Consider the following 17,418-nt stretch of genomic DNA (forward strand, 5'->3'; position numbering starts at 1 on the left):
TACTGGTCGCTGATTTCGCACATGTGCAGCAGCTCGCTCGTCTCGACGTCGTCACCGTACACGTTGGGCAGAGCGTGACGCAGCGTCCGCAGGAAACGGTGGCAGTCCAGCATCATCGTGTGAAGACCTTCGACCGAAACGCGCGACACTTCGGCTTCCTTGTGAAGCACGAGAATACGCTCGAAGCCAACGCGCGTCAGTTCTCGAACAGCCTTGATGCGGGCGCTAGCAAGGGCTCCGTGCGGGTCCATGTGGTCAAGCCGACCAGGCTGGCAAGGTCCGTTTGCAAAGACCCAGCTGCGGATATACTTGGTCGCTTGAGCCTGAATGTCGCGTTCCTCGTACGATAGAAAAGCAGGCGCCCACTGGGGGGCTAACCGGAGAAGTTCGCCTTGGAAGAATGCGGGCAAGTTCTCGCCCCATCTTGCCCTCGGTGTGAGGCCCCAGATGTTGTTGAGTGTCCACAGGTAAGTCTCTGCAGTGGCCAGCCCGTCTTGGTCAACTTTTTTGGTAAAAGTGATCAGAGTTTCAATTGCCCGCTTCGACCAGTTGGGAGTTGAGGCGGCCCATACAAAGTAGGCCACTGTCGAGATGTAGGGTTGCATAGCTGCAGTGTCCATAATCGCCATGCCCTCGAAGAGAGTGTTATATGTCTTGGTTGTAATGTCTGAGTCTGAGAGGCTGATCAAGGCCATGACAATCTCTCCGCAAGGTTGGCAAGTCGTAGTCGTTGCATTCTCCAGAAGCTTGTCGAGGACAGCGTAGCACGAATCCTCGGGATAATAAAGGTATAAGAGGGAAGCTTCTGCAGGTGTCAAAGGAAACTTTGTGGCTTCTTCAATGGGACTGGCAATCTTGAATCTCTCGTCATTGCTCTTGGTAAAATTGAACCGAATGTCGAGGTGGTTTACCATTGCCGAGACGAACTGGCTGAAAAAGGTCAAATCCGGCTTGGCTTTCTTGTTCAGAAGAGCTTTGCGGACTTCCGGGTACGGCGTTACGATATTGCCATCGCTATCGGCTGTAGCTATATCCAGGGCCATCTTGAAAAAGCCTGTGTGCAACATCGATGCTCTCTCATGCGGGCCGAGATACCAAATGTTTTTCAAGAGGATAAAGTAGCTGTCCCATGGATGCTGGTAAAGCTCCAGACCATTTGCGGGAATCCAGCCAAGGTCAAAGACCATGAAAACGAGCCTTTTGAGCAGTTGCGGCAAGACTCCTGCGTCATGGGTCCGCTTTTCTACTTCGTAGACCTGCTCAAGCTCCGGATTTTGCACATCGAGGCCGTATTCGGGGGCGTTACTGTCGCGAAGGCTCTTAAGGATGTCCACAAGAAAAGTCGTAATCCTGTTGCTGACGGGACTGATGCCATCGACAGGGCAGGAGTAGATGATCAAGTCACTCAGCGCATTATGGCGTTGATCGGAGAGCCAGTACATGAAGGACTGTTTGCACACGTGACATGAACGTGTGACGCGGATGAGGTCGTCGAGGATTCTTCCAAGTTCATCAATGTCGCCTGAGCGCCCCGTCACCTGGTAGATGTGTGTTATTGCCATTTCCGTCACAAGGTATTCCAGTTCGTGAGAGTCAGAGCAGACGCCGCGGTTGAGCGACGGCAGATGCAGGAGCAGTCGGCGAACGAAGTAACAGTGAGCGCGGTCAAACGAGCAGTAGTCCAGGATTTGTCGCTCGTTCTCTTTTTCGATTTCGTCTTCGAGTTCCTCTGGCAGCTTTGCAATGGGGTTCAACGACTGCGGGGCGCGGAGGACGTCGGATGAGCCGTGGGCAACCGCAGAGGCTCGCTGATATAGCAACATGTAAGCAGAAGTGTGACGGGCAGAGCCGCCATAGCACTCCATGTCGACCTTGGCCATGTCTTGCTCGGTGACGGTGTCGTCGTTGAACTTGATCCATCTGCCAGGCATATCCGTGGTGGGACGCACACGGCTGTACGACCAGTAGTGGCCCTGCTCTACTCCGCCGGCGTGGACCAAGATGCCGACCAACTCGAACCAGTCATCTTCGATCGGAGACTCCGGGTCGCTCAGGTACTCGACCTTGTAGGGGCTCATGTTGATGCGCGGCGGAAAGTGGAAATAGTCGTTAATCTTGCTCCGGCTCAGAGTGAAGGGGTCAAAGTCGAACCGCTTGAGGTGTACAATCAAGTTGTCGGGCACGCTTTGCAGGCAAGTGCGCTTGACGGCATTGACAAGACGGCCACCACACGGCTCGCACTTGTACTTGTTTTCGCCATCAAGGCTCTCTCCTTCGACGTAGGCGCGTAGACTCTCCTCCAGCGTCTCCTTACCCTTGACCTCGAGCGGCAGATTGAACAGCGTCTCAGTCGTCTCCGACACGTGTTGGCAGTCTCTTGACTTGATCTGATTGACAGAGCGGCCGCCGTAAAAGTTCTTCAACCGCTGCTTGTCCTCGGCGGTGGCGAGTTGGCTTTCTAGCTGGTCCATGAGCAGCCGGAAAAACTCTTCAGTGTCCATCTGGATGGTGACGTTGATGGGTTTCTTGTCTGTTCCCCTGACGCATAGGGCAAACGAGCGAATGTCGACCGATCGGCCATAGCTGCTCTGCATTTTTGCAAACAACTCCTTCATGGATTTCAGCAGGCCGTCCTCGCCAGAGCCCTCGGCCTCGAAGATGAATTTGCGGAACTCGAGATCCATGAACAGCTGGGTCATGAGAGAATTCATGTAGCACAGGGCCTGGGGGTTGTCGAGCCCGACGTAGCCTGTTTCTGAGCGGAGTTCTCTCGACGCGCTGTTGCCGTATATTGCATCTTCTGGGAATTCCGTCATGCCAAGCACTTGGTGTTCGAGACCGACAATCCGTTGATAGACGGACGCGTCCTCGCATAGCGCAAGCACGAGCTCATAGAGCTCATAGCGTGTCGGAGTATCGAGGACAGGCAGCGTACGGGGCGTGGTTTGTTCCGAGGTCATGGGGAACAAGAACTTGGTAAAGACCTTGACGGCCAAGTCGTCGACAGCGAGCGGCTTCTTGAACGACTTGAGGGACTGCACGGCGGTGCGGAGCAGCTGGGTGAAGCCGAGGACGATGATGTCGATGTCGAAACGGCCCACAAACGGCTCATGTTTATGGCCAAGCAAGAGGTCGCTCCACGTAGAAATGTACCCTCTGAGCACTGCTTCGTTGCGCTGATGCTCATCGTACCGGCGAAACGTCTTCGTCGTAATTTCGAAGAATTCTCTGGCGTTGCTGGCATGAGCTTCGGCGCGTGGAAGCAGCTCGGACAAGACCTTCCAGTAAAACGACAGGACTTCTTGCATGCTAAAGCTCGTCCTCTCCGCGACGTGTAGGCAGTTGTTCTCAATGGTTTGCGCAATTTGATGTCGCGCGCCTTCTTGGAGAAATGAGAGCAAAAGCGTCGAGTGCATGTCTTGGAGGTCAGAGCGACCTGTAAAGGCAGTCCAGACATCGCGACTGTGCTGTGCCGATTCCAAGATGGCCTTGTAGCACAGACATGTCAAGTGAGCATTGACAGGCGCGCACAAGGACGACTGCAAAAAGGAGACGAGACGCCCCACCAAACGTCCTCCGTCGGGAAAGTAGGAGGACGAGATATCGGGCTCGACGCGTTCTGGACATGTCAGAATTCGTCAGATCAAGACAGAAGTCAACTCACCCTTTAGCAAGTCGTTGAAGACTTCCAAAGTCATCATAGTCAGGGACACGTCGTGTGGGCCAGAAAGTTCGCCGTCAATGAGCTCATCCTGGAGAATGGCAGCGCCAAGAAGCTGAACAGAGTGGCTGATCAATTGAACATTCACAGGTCCCTGAACATTGTCAGCATGTGTCTCTAGACGATTTCTAGGCGCTTGAGGTCGTACGGCTTTGAGATGGGTTTGGAAATCCTTCGCCAAGGTCATAATGGATACCCTCGCTTTGAAGGTCTTGCCCGGCTGGAATGCCAAGGAAGCGAGTTCATCAATGTTTTCGGTGCTTCTTCCACCATAAGTCAAGGCCAGTGACTTGCCATGTGGTTGAAGCAGCTTCAGAAATTCATAAGTCTGCCAAATGTTAGCAACGCACAACGGTAGATGAAGGGCGACCTACAGCATGACTAAAGGAATCATCACCGCCGTCCAAAAAGTCGTAAATCGTGTCGTAATTCTTGAGGATTTCCTTTTCCACAGTCGTGATGGAGCCGGTGCTATAGGTAGTCGGCTCCACATCTCCAACTTGTTTGACCAGGATGAGGCCTTTGTCCAGTCCCATTTCTTCAAGCGGGCGATCGCTGTTCTCTTGCTGGTTGATTCGGCCTCCGCAATGAATGATGTGGACCTCGGGGAAGCCAGTCCACTCGCAGAGGCGGTCGACAAGCCACGAGTACGTTTCGCCATTCTTGACCGTCACAGTCTTGATGTCGGTGCGGTCCCCGCCAAAGGCCTGGAACTTGATCTGGATTGGCTCTCCTGTCGAGCCTTCACACGAGGAAGGAAGAGAGGGCTTCCGCAGCCGCGGAGACGAGATTTGCAAATCAGCCCGCCTTCTGGCTCCTGCGATCAATAGAGTCGTGAACAAGAGCGTTCGCTGGAACTGGCGCTCGTTTCCGTCATCTCTCTCATCCACGTCCGCCATTCTCACCTCGCCAGACTTGGCACTCGAATACGCCTCGACAAGCTGACGAATACAGCGTTCAACGAGCGCGGTGTGAGTGTCCAAGATGACGTTGGGATGCTCCGCGGTGTAGCTCTTCAAAGTCCGAACGTCCAGGTACAAGGCGGAGAGGAACTCGGCCGTGGTTTGCTCAATGGTCCCATTCGGAGCCTTGAGTAGAACGTGCCAAAGAAGCTCGACGCCCGCTGGCTCGACGATTCCCTCGGAGGAAATTTCTCCGGTGCCAGAGATTCGCCGTTGATAGTCAATCAGTTGGCGGAGGAATTCAAACAGACCTGGCGTGTAGTACTCTGGCTCCACCTTGGGCAGCAAATCTACAGCGCAGCGCGACAGGAATGAGTTTTCCGAATACTGAGACTTGACCATTTGCGACAATTGGTGCCATGCAATGTCGCGAGCCTGCTGGCTGATGGCCTCTTTCCCAACCAGGTGCTCCCACACGGTTTCTTGCAGTTCGATGGATAAAAAGTCCGGATCGATGCTAATGAGGTTAAACAAGAGGGTCAAGCGGGATGCCAATGCATGGACCAAGTATTCGGACGGCTCAGACGGTTCACGCTTTACGAATTCGCAAAGCTCGTTGGCCACTTGCTCGACCAGTCCGCGTTGATGCAAGAAGGACGCATCTGCAGGTGTTGTCGAAAGCAACATCGAGATGATTCGCGCACTCGCGGCCGCGTTTGGAGTTCTGTTGTGAATGGCTTCTGCACAGACTGCGTAAATCGAGTGCCTGTCCTCGGCAGTAATCATGTCTGGCTTCGTCATGCTGGAAAGCTCTTGAAGAGCAAACCTGTGCAGGTTCTCAGTCACAGGAGTCGAAGTCTCGTTGGGAAAGCTCTCTTGAATGACGTTGATCAAGAACGAAAAGAGCTCTTGGCGCATCGCTTCTCCCGTATACCAGGAGGAATGGGTTTGAGTCGATTTCTGACTGACGCAGTTGCACGCCTTGCGGAACAGATCCAGGAAAGAGCCCGTGAAGCCCGATACGGGCAGGGTGCGGAGCTTGGTGCAAATGTAGACGACCTCGTCGAGATCCATCAAAGTGGCCAAATAAGCAAGCACTTCGATCAGAGCTTCGACCATCCGCGGGTCCTGATTCTCCATGATCGAACTCCAGAGGGCGTCTGTCTGGTCATGACCGTAGTGACGGTTGACGGCGAGAAAGCCAATAATGTTGCCGCACCGCGACACCAATTGCGGATGGGAGTCGATTCCAATGATGTAGCTCATGACGTCAGTTTCCAACAGAAATTCGCAATAGAGATCGAGTAGCCTGGCTCCCTCTTGATCCTTGGGGTTGCTGGTCCACAGGTGGACAAAGCGCTGGCTCATGGTCTCGACTGCCCAGATTCGATTATTCATGTGGCTTTTCAAAATGTACTCCTGCAATGTCTTGAGGAACCAACATTCGGCGAGCGTGGTAGGCGTCGACGCCTGTGGGTGTCTTGCCAAGTTTGGCCCGAGAATGTCCTGAGCAAGACTGTCTCGAGCCGTTTGACGTTCCATCTCCGCGAACGTGTTCAGGACTTCGCGGGCGGTGAGGAGGAGTTCGTTGCACAGCTCAACGGGGGCTTTGAGGGATGCTTTGATTTCGCGATCCAGCTCCACGAATAAGAGGTTGAATGAAGCCGTCATGAAGCGGGGTTCCAGGTCCAACCTGTGCCAGGGGATCGGGCGAGACGCATGGACCAGGTTCTGGATGAGTCGCAAGCCTTCACTTGCAGCAGCGCGCAGGTAGTTGTTGGAGAGTCCAATCTTAACGAGGCCAACAAGATCCTCGAGCTGGTCCAGTCCATTGATGAAATCCTGCAGGACAACTCCGGAACAAGCTGGGACGTCTCCGTCCAAGAGGTTCTTAACCAAAGCCCAGAACGGGACATCTTCCGAGCATTTGAAAAAGTTGGCCAAATTCTTCATGTGGATTGGCGATACGAGGAGAGAAGTCTTGTTGAAAGAGGAGCCGGTTTCCTTCAAGTAGTCCAGCTCGGCGCGTATTATTTGTGCGGCGCATGTGCTGTAAGCTCCCCACAAGTGAGTCAGGGCCACGTCTTCCGTTTCGTTCCTGGCCAGGTGGAACGATTCACCATACGGGACTTGTCGGTTAAGGATGCACTTGAACATTTTGCCAATGCACTCCCACGAAGAGGCCTCTTCGAGGTAGGCGGCTTGAGGGCTCACCACCTCGAACTTGACCATTCTGGCGACATTGTGAAGCCAGCGTGTGATTAGCGTCAGCTCACCCTCGCTGTTTGGGTTCTGCACTGCAAGCAAGTCAGTATGCGCTCACCGGATCATGTTTTGAACGACTTACATGGCTTGGCAACGGCCTTGGAGATGACGACAATGGCAGCTTCCCGGCCATGCTCAAGCGCCCAAGGAAACTTGTCAAAGACATTCTCAGCCACCTGCTCGTCATCATCGTCATCAGGAATCTCAACAATATTGTCCTGGTGGTCCTCCATGTCTTGGTCGTCATCGACGTCGATCTCAACGACGGCGGGCGAATGCGCAGAAGAGGTGGGGGAGTCGCCGGGACCAGCGGTGGTAGAGGGCGAGTCGGGCTTGGTCTTGGGAGAGGGTTGGAGGGGCGAGGAGAGCAGAGTGCCGCTCGAATCGGTGTCGTGGTCGGCGTCCATGGCGTGGTCCAAGGAAGCAGAAGCGGCGGGGTGGGAGGAAGGCGCGCAATCGTTGGGAGGGGTAGATTGCTGGGGAGTGCGGACGTTGATTGTCATGCGGCTTGGAGTGTGTGGAGCGTGGGCGCCGTTGGCGGTGGTTTGCTCGTCGTCGTCGTTGTTGGGAGTGGTGGGCGCGGCGGCGTCTGAGAGGTCCAGCCTTGCGGCTTCGTCGTCGCTGTCGACGCTGGCCGACATGTTGCGGACTGCGCGGCTACCGCTGTCCAGGCGGGGTCGCTTGAATCTACCGGGGGAGGAGTTTGTGTCTTCCATAGAGTCGCGGCGTTCTTGTGTAGACTCCAGGGTCGGTGGCGGAGGGGTTTGCCTTAGGCTGGGAGAATCCATAACATGGTGGATCTGGAGCTGTGAAGTCAGCAGCGGACGACGAGGGCGAGCAGCAAGCGCAGGAGCTGCAGAGAAGGGGTGGGGACGTGGAAGAGAGGGTGAGCGGCGGGCGGGCGTACGTGAAGCTGTGACAGGGTACAGTACGCACGGTTGCCTGCAATTGAATTTGAGCGGGTTCGCAGGGAGGAGAGGCGCAAGTGGTAGCGGCGGGGAGAAGAGGCTAGCTGGTGCAGCAGCAGGACAAAGGCCGTGTGGTGTGGGCAGGGCGGATTGGGCGAGGTGGTTGTGGACGATTGTCGAATCTATCATGCAGAGCGGTGGGTGCGGTGGGTTGTGTTGAACGCGTCTGTCCGCGGGGGAAAGTAAATCAGTGCGGGAGCGGGCGCTGTGCTGCTCTCCGCTGCTCTTCGCCTTCACGTCCGTTGGCGCCGCCCGCCTGCCCTGCATCAACGACGTCACAAAACACCACGGCTCAAGAACGCCATGGTCGTCCACAAGCTCGATTCCCCCTACACTGCCACCAAATGGTTTGTCTTGCCGTCGTCTATGTCTCTGGCTGGGCGACGCGACTGATTGGGCCACATTCCAAGGCCGCATGTTCCTCCAGCCGACCATGATATCATGCTCGATATGCTGCTCAGGTACGTCTTCATCTTCTCATTGGCTGCGGGCCTCCTTTTCCAGATTGCCACTGTATCACGGCCCCTGTTTTTGAAGCACAAAAGAAACACCCCGGCGGCCGGCCCCTGCCCCTCTGCCCGACCTTTTGTTTTGCCACGAGCAAGAGAACATTAAAATGTTGCTGACTGCGCAGCCTGCTGTCGCCCATTGCCCGCTATCGCACCCATCACATTACACCGTCAAAGGGCAAACGGGACAAGAAGCGCAAGAGGCGCCAGAGCCAGAGCCAGTCTGACCCGCCGCCACCACCACCGGCGCCCGCCATTGCCAACCACATCACCGTCGGCCTCAACAGCACCACGCGCCATCTCGAGCGCTTGGTCGCAAACGAGGACGGCGCCAGCGCTCTCCCCACCATGCCGCTCATCTTTACCTCGCAAAGCCCCTCGTCGCCGGTAGTCTCTCATCTGCCCCTCCTGTCTTCCGCCGCATCTCGCTCTCTGCCCCCCTCTCAGGCCACGCGCATCGTCCCGCTAAATCCCAACGTCGAGCCAAAGCTGGCTGCCGCCCTGGGGCTGCCGCGCGTGGGCGTGATTGGCATCAAAGCAGACGCACCAGGCGCCGCGCCGCTCATCGAGTACGCCCAGAGCAAGCTGGCAGCAGCAGAGGCGCCGTGGTTGCGAGAGGCGCGCGCCGCAGAGTACAAGCCCGTCAACATTCTGACCGTTGACCAGCCCCACGGACCAAAGGGCGACGCAAAGAAGAAGCCTTCCTAGGAGTAGCAGAGACGCTAGCCATGGAACCAGCGAGCCAACGGCCAGCCAGCGACGGAAGAAATCAATCAACTCTTCCCCGTCACATGTAAATAACTTGCGAAATGACTCTTATCCTTCCCCTCGGGAAACCCAAAATAGCAAAAGAGACGACGCGACCAACGGCGCAACAGCACCACGCAGCGCGCTCCCCGGACGGCCCGCCGCCCGCTGCCGGGAGAGGCGGGGCGGAGCCTCAGAAAGCTAACGAGCCATCGAATGAGTAAGGTGGACCGGGAAGCCGCGTGTAACGGCCGCGCGTGAGGGTAGGGGAGGGCGCGGCAACGCAAGGTTTCAAGGCTGGCGGTGCCCCGCGTCGAGCAAAACAACAGCTTTTGTTCCTAGGGCTTGTTCGGTACGGACGTAGCCGACGCCTCCAAGTGAGAAGAAGCTTTTTGATTCCTAGCCATCGCCTCGAGGTATGAAATTGCGAATGGAAGTAAACGCGACGAGCAAGCAGCCGCAAAACTTTGGTGATGGGGATACCACAGGAGCATGCGACTGGGTATGTACGCTGCCGTAGCGGTACGACCATGAGTCACTTCCATCATCCATCCCCAGACCTCGTGCCCGCACCGCGCATCCATGCAAGCCAGCCTGCACCGCACCGCCACACAATCTCAACGTCCTTCCTTTCCAATAACCGTTGCTTTCCCACTCCTCTCCTCCCCCTTCCTTGCAACCACTGGCAATCAGCACAGACCAAACGACCGTCAAAAAGAAAACAATGTAAATGACAGTTCCCTAAATTCGCTACCGAACCCAGAATGCGACGACAAGCTTCGGCTCCTCTTCCTACCTTACCGTGACGTGACGGCTGTAGCTTCTACTTACTTCATTGCATGGTTGGTTGGTTGAACCTAAAAGTTGTGTCATGTCAGCTAGTCCGCGACGCCTATCCCGCTGTCACTGTCGCTGTTGCTGTCGCTGTCAGCCTTAGTTTCTTCCCATCCTCCTGATGTAGAGTTGACAGGCAGGCAGATCCGCGTGTCATAGGATCAAATGACATGAACTGCCTACATATCTTTGTACTTACCACGCATGCACAGCGCGACGCCATACTCAATGCAGTCATGGTGCGATCTTCTCTCGCAGGATAGCAGTTGCATCTCACGTGAACAATCAATCGAACAAGATACGTCAACAAGTTCAATTATCAAAACAAAATACGCCTACATTATCAAACACTTCAGAATCCCAAGAGAGAAGAGAGAGAGAAACTTGTGTGGTTGTTTTCCACGCACCAGAGCTCTGCTCGGTTGGAGGTTGGAGAGAAGGGACGAATAGTGTATGAAACAGGAACAGATGGAAAGGGGAGGGCGCTGGGTGGGTGAGGTAACCAGGTGTGCTGAAGAAATTGAAGGTGGTATGTATAGAGGTGAGGAAGGAAGCAGTCAACCGACCGATTGAGGTGAAGAAGAAGGAGAAGCAGAAGAAGCTGGGGCAAGAAAGAAAAAAAGAAAGAAATAGAGAGTGCATGGAGGGAGGGCAGAGCAGTTCAGGCACATACAGCCAGACGGACGCACATCGTCGTCCATCATCCACACTGTGCTAACCCAACTCCAGCAGTCCTCGACTTCGACCAATGGGCACATCTGGGTTTGTGGGACGCTAGGCCAAACAAATGAGCGTGGTGAACCAAGCCAGGGCGCAGCAGCAGACGCAGAGAGAAGAAGCTCGATTCGACCTGACGGAAAGTGCAACGCTGTCTGGCTCGCGTGCGCCCATGCGTGCAAGCAGGAAGGGACAGAGCGTTCCTTCCATTCGTCGTCGGCGTGGACAATGGCATGGCATGCACCCCTGCCCTCACGGCGTTGTGGAAAACCTAGATCGATCGAGAGCCGTTCCTTGATAAGGTACCAGGAAGGTGGCGAGGGGCAGGCACCGAGGGCAGCCAGAGTGTTTGTTTGTCCTTGCCAGGGCAGCCAGGCAGCCAGGAGACAAGAGCAAGAGACCCAACATGAGGTAGGCGGCTTTCTCTCCACATAAACGCTGCTCTTCATCCGTCGTCCACCGACCAACGCCTCGAACAGATGGCCGCTTGCAATCACTTTTGCTGCTGCTGCTGCTGCGGCAACAGACATCTTGAAGAGGAATTCAAACTCGAATTCTTGGTCAAGGCAAGTCTCAAGCCGTGGCGCATCGCATCGCATCGCATCGCATCGCATCGCATCGCTCTGCCTCTGACCACTCACTCTCCACGCAACAAAGGAGCAAGAGCAAGCCAGCGCCACAGCCACAACCGCAGCCACAGACGCAAACAATACGCAAGCGCAAGCGAGCACCGTCGGCAAGAAAAGCCCGCAGGCGCATAGCTTGTTGGTTGTGTGGTCGCCTACACCCGCGCTAGACAGCGCGGGAGTAACGCCGCCGCGACCCAGAGTCTGGCGCCCGCCCTTTGCACATTCAAGGGGCGACGATGGATGGCAGCAGTGCGGGGAAAAGAGGTTTGTTTATTGGATTGATTGATTGTTTGACTGATTGTTTGTTTGGCAACAGGGAGAACAGAATGAGCAAGAAAGAAAGAAAGAGTGGTGGCGCTCCAGAGCGCAGCACACAGTAGTGGTGGTGGTGAAAGTAGTAGTAGCAGTAGGTAATTTAATGTAGGTTGGTTTCTGAAGGATGTTGTGTCGTCTATGAGAATGGTATCGTTTGTTGGTGGGTCGTGATGGTTTAGAATGTAGGTGGGTCCGGTCCGCATAAGGTGTCAAAAGCTGTAGGTGGGGATTTCCAACGCCGTGTTCCGTATTCCGTTACCCAGGTGTTTCTTTTGTGTTGTGTTTTTTCAGCACGCTTTTGGTTCTGTTCGTCATTCAAAGATTTGCTGTCGTCGTCGTCGATCGCAGACCAGGAGAAGCTTGGTCGACCTCCAGAAACGTAGCGCTAGTTACGACGGCGCCTGCGCTTGAGTGAGGCACTATTCCCAATCGGAATGCTCCCACTGGCGCTACCCACACGTCCGTCGTGGTCAACCAAGACCTCACTGCCTCCGAATCGACACAACGCTTGGATCGAATGACAGAATGTCTAGACCACGCCGGCGGCGCCAAGCGGGGGGCCCGCCTTCTCAGCCAGGAGGACCTCGTCCTCGAGCGCAACAATGTCGCGCTTGCGGTCCGCCCACCAGACCTCAAACTCGCGAACGACGTCCGCGTCGGCGATGCTGCGCTTGCACTCGGTCCACTCGACGTCGACCCGGCGCGACGAGTGGCGCAGCCGCACCAGGCTGACGCAGCGCAGCTCCAGCAGCTCCGCCGCGTAGTACTTCTCGTGCAGGTGGCAAGGCGGCGCGACGGGGTACGACGGGTGCAAGGCGAGCGGGGGCGACGAGGGCGTCATCACCGCCGGCAGTGACTGGGGGCCCGCGATGGGCGAGCACGGCGTGTCGTCGATGAAGCCGTCGTTCAGTGACGTGGTGCGGAGGCGAGCCGTGGAGAGGGCGCTTTCGGGAAGTTTCGTCGCGTTGGGAATGGCAATGGGGTGCATTTGAGTGGGAAGCGTGAGAGGCGTGTTGATGCCCGAGTCCAATGGAGTGTCTGCCTCATGGGCACGGCGAGGGCCGTCTGGGGACAGAGGCGGTGTTGAGAGTGGAGAGGCAACCGAGTCGTGACGGGCACGCGCACGCTTGGTCCCTTCAGGGTCCGCTCCGTTGATGACCTGAGAAATTTGCTCAATTGATGGTGCCTGGCCATTTCGGTCCAGGTCGAGCAGTTTGTCAAGCAGCGTCGTCCGAATTTCTTCGATCCGATCTAGTCCAGTCTGAACGGCTGCGCCAGCATGTTGGACGCTGACAAGAGGAGAAGTCAACTGCTGTGGCAGCTGCTCCCAGAGATGCTGTGGCATCATCCATCGCTGGAGATGCTTCGGGTCGTAGCTGAATGCGTCGACGTCTTTGGGACAGTGAGTGCGAGGAGCAGAGACGCCGGGTCCGCTGCTGACCGGGGCTTTTTTGAACGATGGACGGCGCATCTGGTGACGAGGCGGTGAGCCGCCGATGGCGGTGGAGTATGATGCCTTTGCCGTGGCGGTGATGGCCATTTTGAAAGAGGTCTCAAAGGTACAAAGGAAAGGAATCGAAGAAGATGTCTAGGTCAACCAGTATTGTCACCGTCCCACGCGCGAGTGAATCCGGTCAGAAACAATGGGCCGTCAGATGTCTGAAGCCAGGTGAGCGGAAACGATGAATTGAAGAATTGCGGGTTGGATGGATGGAGGGATAAATAGATTCGGGTCAGGTTGTAGGGTAGCAGCGGTCGAGTCCCTGCAGTGGGGAAGAAGGACCGTGAGTTGCGGGGCAGGGTCGGGCATACAAATATGTGCCTAGCACCGTACACGGCATCTGATCAGAGGGTCGTCATTCAAAGAATAACATGGACGAAGCGGCGTCACGGTGGCATCCACACATCATCGATGTGAACGGTCTTGGACCAGAATGCTGGAGAGCGGACGCAAGGTCTGGCAGGCATCCGGATGCGGCTAGGCAGGGCAGCGTGTGACGGCAGAGTCCAGAAAGCTCGAGAAGGGCAAATGGGGCTTGCGGGCCGACAGCTAGGACGGTTCCCCAGCCATCTGGCATTTTTTTGCGTGTGATCATGCAGGGGCCGAGCAGGTGTTGGGCGACGGGTGCACGTTGCAGCGTCGCACTCGATGAGGCTGACCTGGCTCGGAATTTGTCGGATCGGCTGTTTGCTTGGGCAGGGAGGGAGGGATGGACGAAAGAAAAAAAAAAAAAAAAAATTACTGCACGTTTGGAGTTGCCAGGTCAGACAAAAGGAGGAATCGAGAAACAACATGAAAGAAGACGGACGACTCGAAGTGAAGAGAAGCGAACATGAAACAAGGATGGACCCAACAGGAGCTTCTGCAGCCAACCCTGTCGCCCGACAAGGCGCATTCTTGGTGACGATGCACGCATGCCACAGCCAAATACCTGCCGTGGACGGGAGCAGATTATTCTCGAAAACCGCGCAAACAGTCAACCTCTCAGTGCCATCCATTGACGTCGTCTTCTAGCCCCTTGCGGTCCTGTCTCCGGTTGTCCACCTGTCACCATCCTTCTTTGCCCCGGTGGCGGCTGTGGCTCGACAAGCTCGGAACGGCATTCTGCTGGCCCTCAAGCATTCAACCTGCAGACAAACAAGGCCAATTGTCAGAACCAACACATGTTGTATGCTGCATCACCACGTGAGTCGCATGGCAAACACCAGGCGACACTCACCTTTCGATAAGGTGAAGGCCGGACGCAGTCTCCACCACTCCGCTAATCTCGCCGGGTTGCAGCGCAAACGCTGCGTCCTCAAACTCGCGCTGCATGTCACCCTTCTTAAAGAAGCCCCTGTTCATAACGGTCAGCGCACCCGCACCGCAAACCGCTGATGGCATCCTCGACTCACAGGTCGCCTCCCTTGCGCGCGCTGGTGCAATCGGACTCGGTCGTGGCCAGCTCCGCCAAGGAGGTTTCGCCAGCCTTGATCCTCCGCTCGTACTCCTTGATTATCTCCATTGCCTCGTCCTTGGAGCGCGTAATCTTGTTCTCGCGCCAGCTCGAGGGTCTCCGGCTGCCCTCGTGCTTGACCAAGAGGTGGGCGGCGCGAATCGCATCACCGCCGCCGCTGCCCTGGGAGCTGGTGTCGGCCTTGGAGCTGTGATACGAGGCCATGAAGACCTTGAGCTTTTCGGGGTCGGTGCCTTCAGGAGAATCCCATCGCGACTCGAGCGACGCCGTGTTGAAGTAGTAGGGGAGGCCCTTGGACTTGGAGGTGCGGACTTCCCACCCCGGCGGCAAACCAGTCTCGGCCTGCGTTGGTGTCAGCACAGGAGGTAGCGTTGGATCGTGAAGGCGAGACGGCGCACCATGTTGATTGAGTGATGGGTGAAGGCTTGGGACAAGGTAGCAACGGGTTGAAAGAAGCCGACGCGCTGGTTGTGAGAAGCGGAGGATGTGGGTGGAGTGGCGGCGTTGATGTTTACCCCACTAGCGCCCGCCTGTGCTCGTCAGGACGTCGATCACACGGCACGTCACTCTGTGATGTCGACTCAGGACTCAGGACTCAGGCCTTTGCCTTCCTTATGCTTTTCTGACCTGAGCCTCCCGTCCCGTCTGCCGCTGAGGCGCTGTCACTTCTATTTTCCCTGCTCACGTCGACCTCGTCCCGTGTCCCTACCGACGGCAGAGCCCGAGTCGGCGCTGGTCTGTGGCCTCAGCACATGGTAGACCGGACGACTTGGCGAATGCCTCAATTACCTTACTGTCTCTGAATTCACACGGACAAGATGGCGTCAAGCCCGCAAAATTGCCTTGCCAACACTTGCCAATGACGCACTCGAATTCCGCCCAAGACGCCCTATAGTTGGGTAGCTACAACACCCATACCACCAGCACCGCCGCCGCAAACATGACGTGTATTGCGTCGTATAGCCTGAATGAACCTGACGCAGCGGTAAAAGAGCCACCACAGTTGCATGTTGAGAGGGAAAAAAAGTCGACGTCTGGCTGCGCCTTAGCAACAGACGCCTGATCGGGCTAGCGTCCTTGGTCGTTCATTGGGTGCGCGTGCGTTTCGGTCCTCTCACGCTACTCCTGTAACAAGTCCAACCAAGGCACTCTTCCTGTAACTGAAGCTGGGTACAGCTTGAGCTCGTCGAGTCGTCACTCTTTGTTTCGCCATTTCATTGCCTCAACAAAATGCTCTCCATGGCCGCTTTGCAGGTCATGTTGTGTTTTTCTATACATCAACCACGGTTACTTCCAGGTTCTCAACCATCAAAGTCTCTAGACAATGCTCTATTTACCATGGAGCAAGAAGCATGCATACAGTCCCCTCATCCCCGTAGACGAACCTACTACTCGCTACGCAGTGCGCACGTTTAGACGCCGCTCCCTGATTCGACTTGTGCGCATACCGATGGCTATTGTGCTATTGCTATCGATCTTGTAAGTCTGCTGCAAAACAGGCCTACTTCTTCTTGAACGTGTCCTGACGCGATTAAGCAGCCTATTGTTCCTCTTTCCGCAAGAAGGCCACGGGAAAAAGAAGCAGTGGCTGGACACTGTGGGCAACTGGAGAAGCCCTGTATATGGAGTCGAGCCCATACCGTGCCATTCTCATAGTGAGTCTAAAAAAGCAAGCCGCCCTGAGGCATCCAAGACTCACCTAATCCAGATGACTACTTGCGTTCACCTCCTCTATTTGCTGCTCTAGGCACAGGGTGTGTCAGCGTCGAGACAGACATTTATTTCGATGGACAAGAGCTTTACGTTTCACATTACGAAGAAGATCGCACGCAGAACGCAACTCTATCCAAATTGTACATTGAGCCGCTCACGGAAATCCTGAAGGCTGCGAATTCTGGTGGAGGCGATGGCGCCAATAGACCACAAGCAGGCGTGTTTGGCGCAGCTCCATCGCAATCTCTCGTCTTGGTCATTGACTTCAAGACTTCCGCGAGCGAGGCATGGCCACATGTCAACGAGGCTCTGGAACCGCTCCGCCAACGTGGATGGCTTGAGCACTGGAACGGCACAAATCGTGTTCCCGGCCCCGTGACAGTCGTCGGCTCAGGCGGCGTGTCTTACAAGTTGGTCACTGCCAACAATACATACCGAGACATCTTTCTCGACGCTCCGTTGGATTCTCTCAAAGACAAGTCCGACTTGAAGAAGAAGTCAATGTTCAAGTACAATCCTTCCAACTCGCACTACGCGTCGGCGAAGCTGGACAAAGCGACGGGGATTGATATCACATGGATCGGCTTCAGAAACAAGGCTGGCATCAGAAAATTGAGGACACAAATCCATGAGGCCACGGACAGGGGTCTATTGCCACGGTATTGGGGCACTCCAGGCAGACCGCGCCTGTTCCGGAAAACTCTTTGGCAGGTGCTAATTCGGGAGGGTGTTGGGGTGCTGAACGTGGATGATTTGGCAGCTGTGAGAGAGCTGCGCTGGACGCTTCCTTGGAAAGAGCCGGCTGCTGTAACTTCGCAGCAGTGATAGGCAAAATGGAAATTCGAAGTGTTGCTGAATTGCCTTACTAGTCCAGGGGCTGGTTGTTTTGTGCATGTGACGATGGTCTGGGTCATGGCTGGTCTTGAAATGTGGCGTCATGGCAGATCTCATGACGGTCAACGTGACTTTTTGAGGGCGTGGGCAGATGACGCTGTGACTGAGACGCGAAAACCAAAGGTTGGTGAAGTCTTCTGGTTCGGAAAGTGGCGGGGGGCATGCAGCGGTTTGTCTTTGGACTGTGCGCCAAGCCAATCGCTCTCCCGGTCCCCGACTCCCGCCGCTCCATAACCAACACGACCTC

The 17,418-nt window shown here is 55.8% G+C and overlaps 7 protein-coding genes across 7 annotated transcripts; 2 read left to right on the forward strand and 5 right to left on the reverse strand.

The window, feature by feature from the left end:
• Window positions 1-620: 620 nt before the first annotated feature.
• On the reverse strand, window positions 621-6,165 carry J3D65DRAFT_561466 (uncharacterized protein; the record flags this gene model as incomplete). The annotated part of the gene is made up of 4 exons (XM_066797518.1): window positions 621-3,619; window positions 3,665-3,815; window positions 3,870-4,049; window positions 4,096-6,165. Coding segments are annotated over 4 exons (5,400 nt in total), but the record flags the coding sequence as incomplete, so codon positions are not given.
• A 1,994-nt stretch (window positions 6,166-8,159) lies between these two features.
• On the forward strand, window positions 8,160-9,073 carry J3D65DRAFT_672020 (uncharacterized protein; the record flags this gene model as incomplete). The annotated part of the gene is made up of 3 exons (XM_066803441.1): window positions 8,160-8,203; window positions 8,267-8,317; window positions 8,491-9,073. 3 exons carry the CDS (start codon window positions 8,160-8,162, stop codon window positions 9,071-9,073), a joined length of 678 nt encoding a protein of 225 aa, XP_066650479.1.
• A 1,172-nt stretch (window positions 9,074-10,245) lies between these two features.
• On the reverse strand, window positions 10,246-10,629 carry J3D65DRAFT_640614 (uncharacterized protein; the record flags this gene model as incomplete). The annotated part of the gene is made up of 1 exon (XM_066801810.1): window positions 10,246-10,629. A coding segment is annotated over exon 1 (326 nt), but the record flags the coding sequence as incomplete, so codon positions are not given.
• Window positions 10,630-12,136: 1,507 nt separating this feature from the next.
• J3D65DRAFT_561157 (uncharacterized protein) lies at window positions 12,137-13,078 on the reverse strand (the record flags this gene model as incomplete). Its single annotated transcript, XM_066797504.1, has 1 exon — window positions 12,137-13,078. The coding sequence occupies one exon, from the start codon at window positions 13,076-13,078 to the stop codon at window positions 12,137-12,139; it is 942 nt and encodes a 313-aa protein (XP_066650481.1).
• Window positions 13,079-13,244: 166 nt separating this feature from the next.
• J3D65DRAFT_150511 (uncharacterized protein) lies at window positions 13,245-14,217 on the reverse strand. Its single transcript, XM_066794082.1, has 2 exons — window positions 13,420-14,217; window positions 13,245-13,266 (listed from the first exon to the last, which is right to left on the reverse strand). The coding sequence occupies exon 1, from the start codon at window positions 14,104-14,106 to the stop codon at window positions 13,495-13,497; it is 612 nt and encodes a 203-aa protein (XP_066650482.1). The 5' UTR covers window positions 14,107-14,217; the 3' UTR covers window positions 13,245-13,266; window positions 13,420-13,494.
• Window positions 14,218-14,323: 106 nt separating this feature from the next.
• On the reverse strand, window positions 14,324-14,965 carry J3D65DRAFT_648360 (peptidyl-prolyl cis/trans isomerase; the record flags this gene model as incomplete). The annotated part of the gene is made up of 3 exons (XM_066802384.1): window positions 14,324-14,444; window positions 14,503-14,906; window positions 14,963-14,965. The coding sequence occupies 3 exons, from the start codon at window positions 14,963-14,965 to the stop codon at window positions 14,324-14,326; spliced, it is 528 nt and encodes a 175-aa protein (XP_066650483.1).
• A 1,049-nt stretch (window positions 14,966-16,014) lies between these two features.
• On the forward strand, window positions 16,015-17,102 carry J3D65DRAFT_672023 (uncharacterized protein; the record flags this gene model as incomplete). The annotated part of the gene is made up of 3 exons (XM_066803442.1): window positions 16,015-16,043; window positions 16,104-16,219; window positions 16,273-17,102. 3 exons carry the CDS (start codon window positions 16,015-16,017, stop codon window positions 17,100-17,102), a joined length of 975 nt encoding a protein of 324 aa, XP_066650484.1.
• Window positions 17,103-17,418: the final 316 nt, after the last annotated feature.

This window comes from Phyllosticta citribraziliensis (genome assembly GCF_038025025.1).
Source record: "Phyllosticta citribraziliensis strain CPC 17464 chromosome Unknown J3D65scaffold_14, whole genome shotgun sequence".
Classification (NCBI taxonomy): Eukaryota; Fungi; Ascomycota; class Dothideomycetes; order Botryosphaeriales; family Phyllostictaceae; genus Phyllosticta; species Phyllosticta citribraziliensis.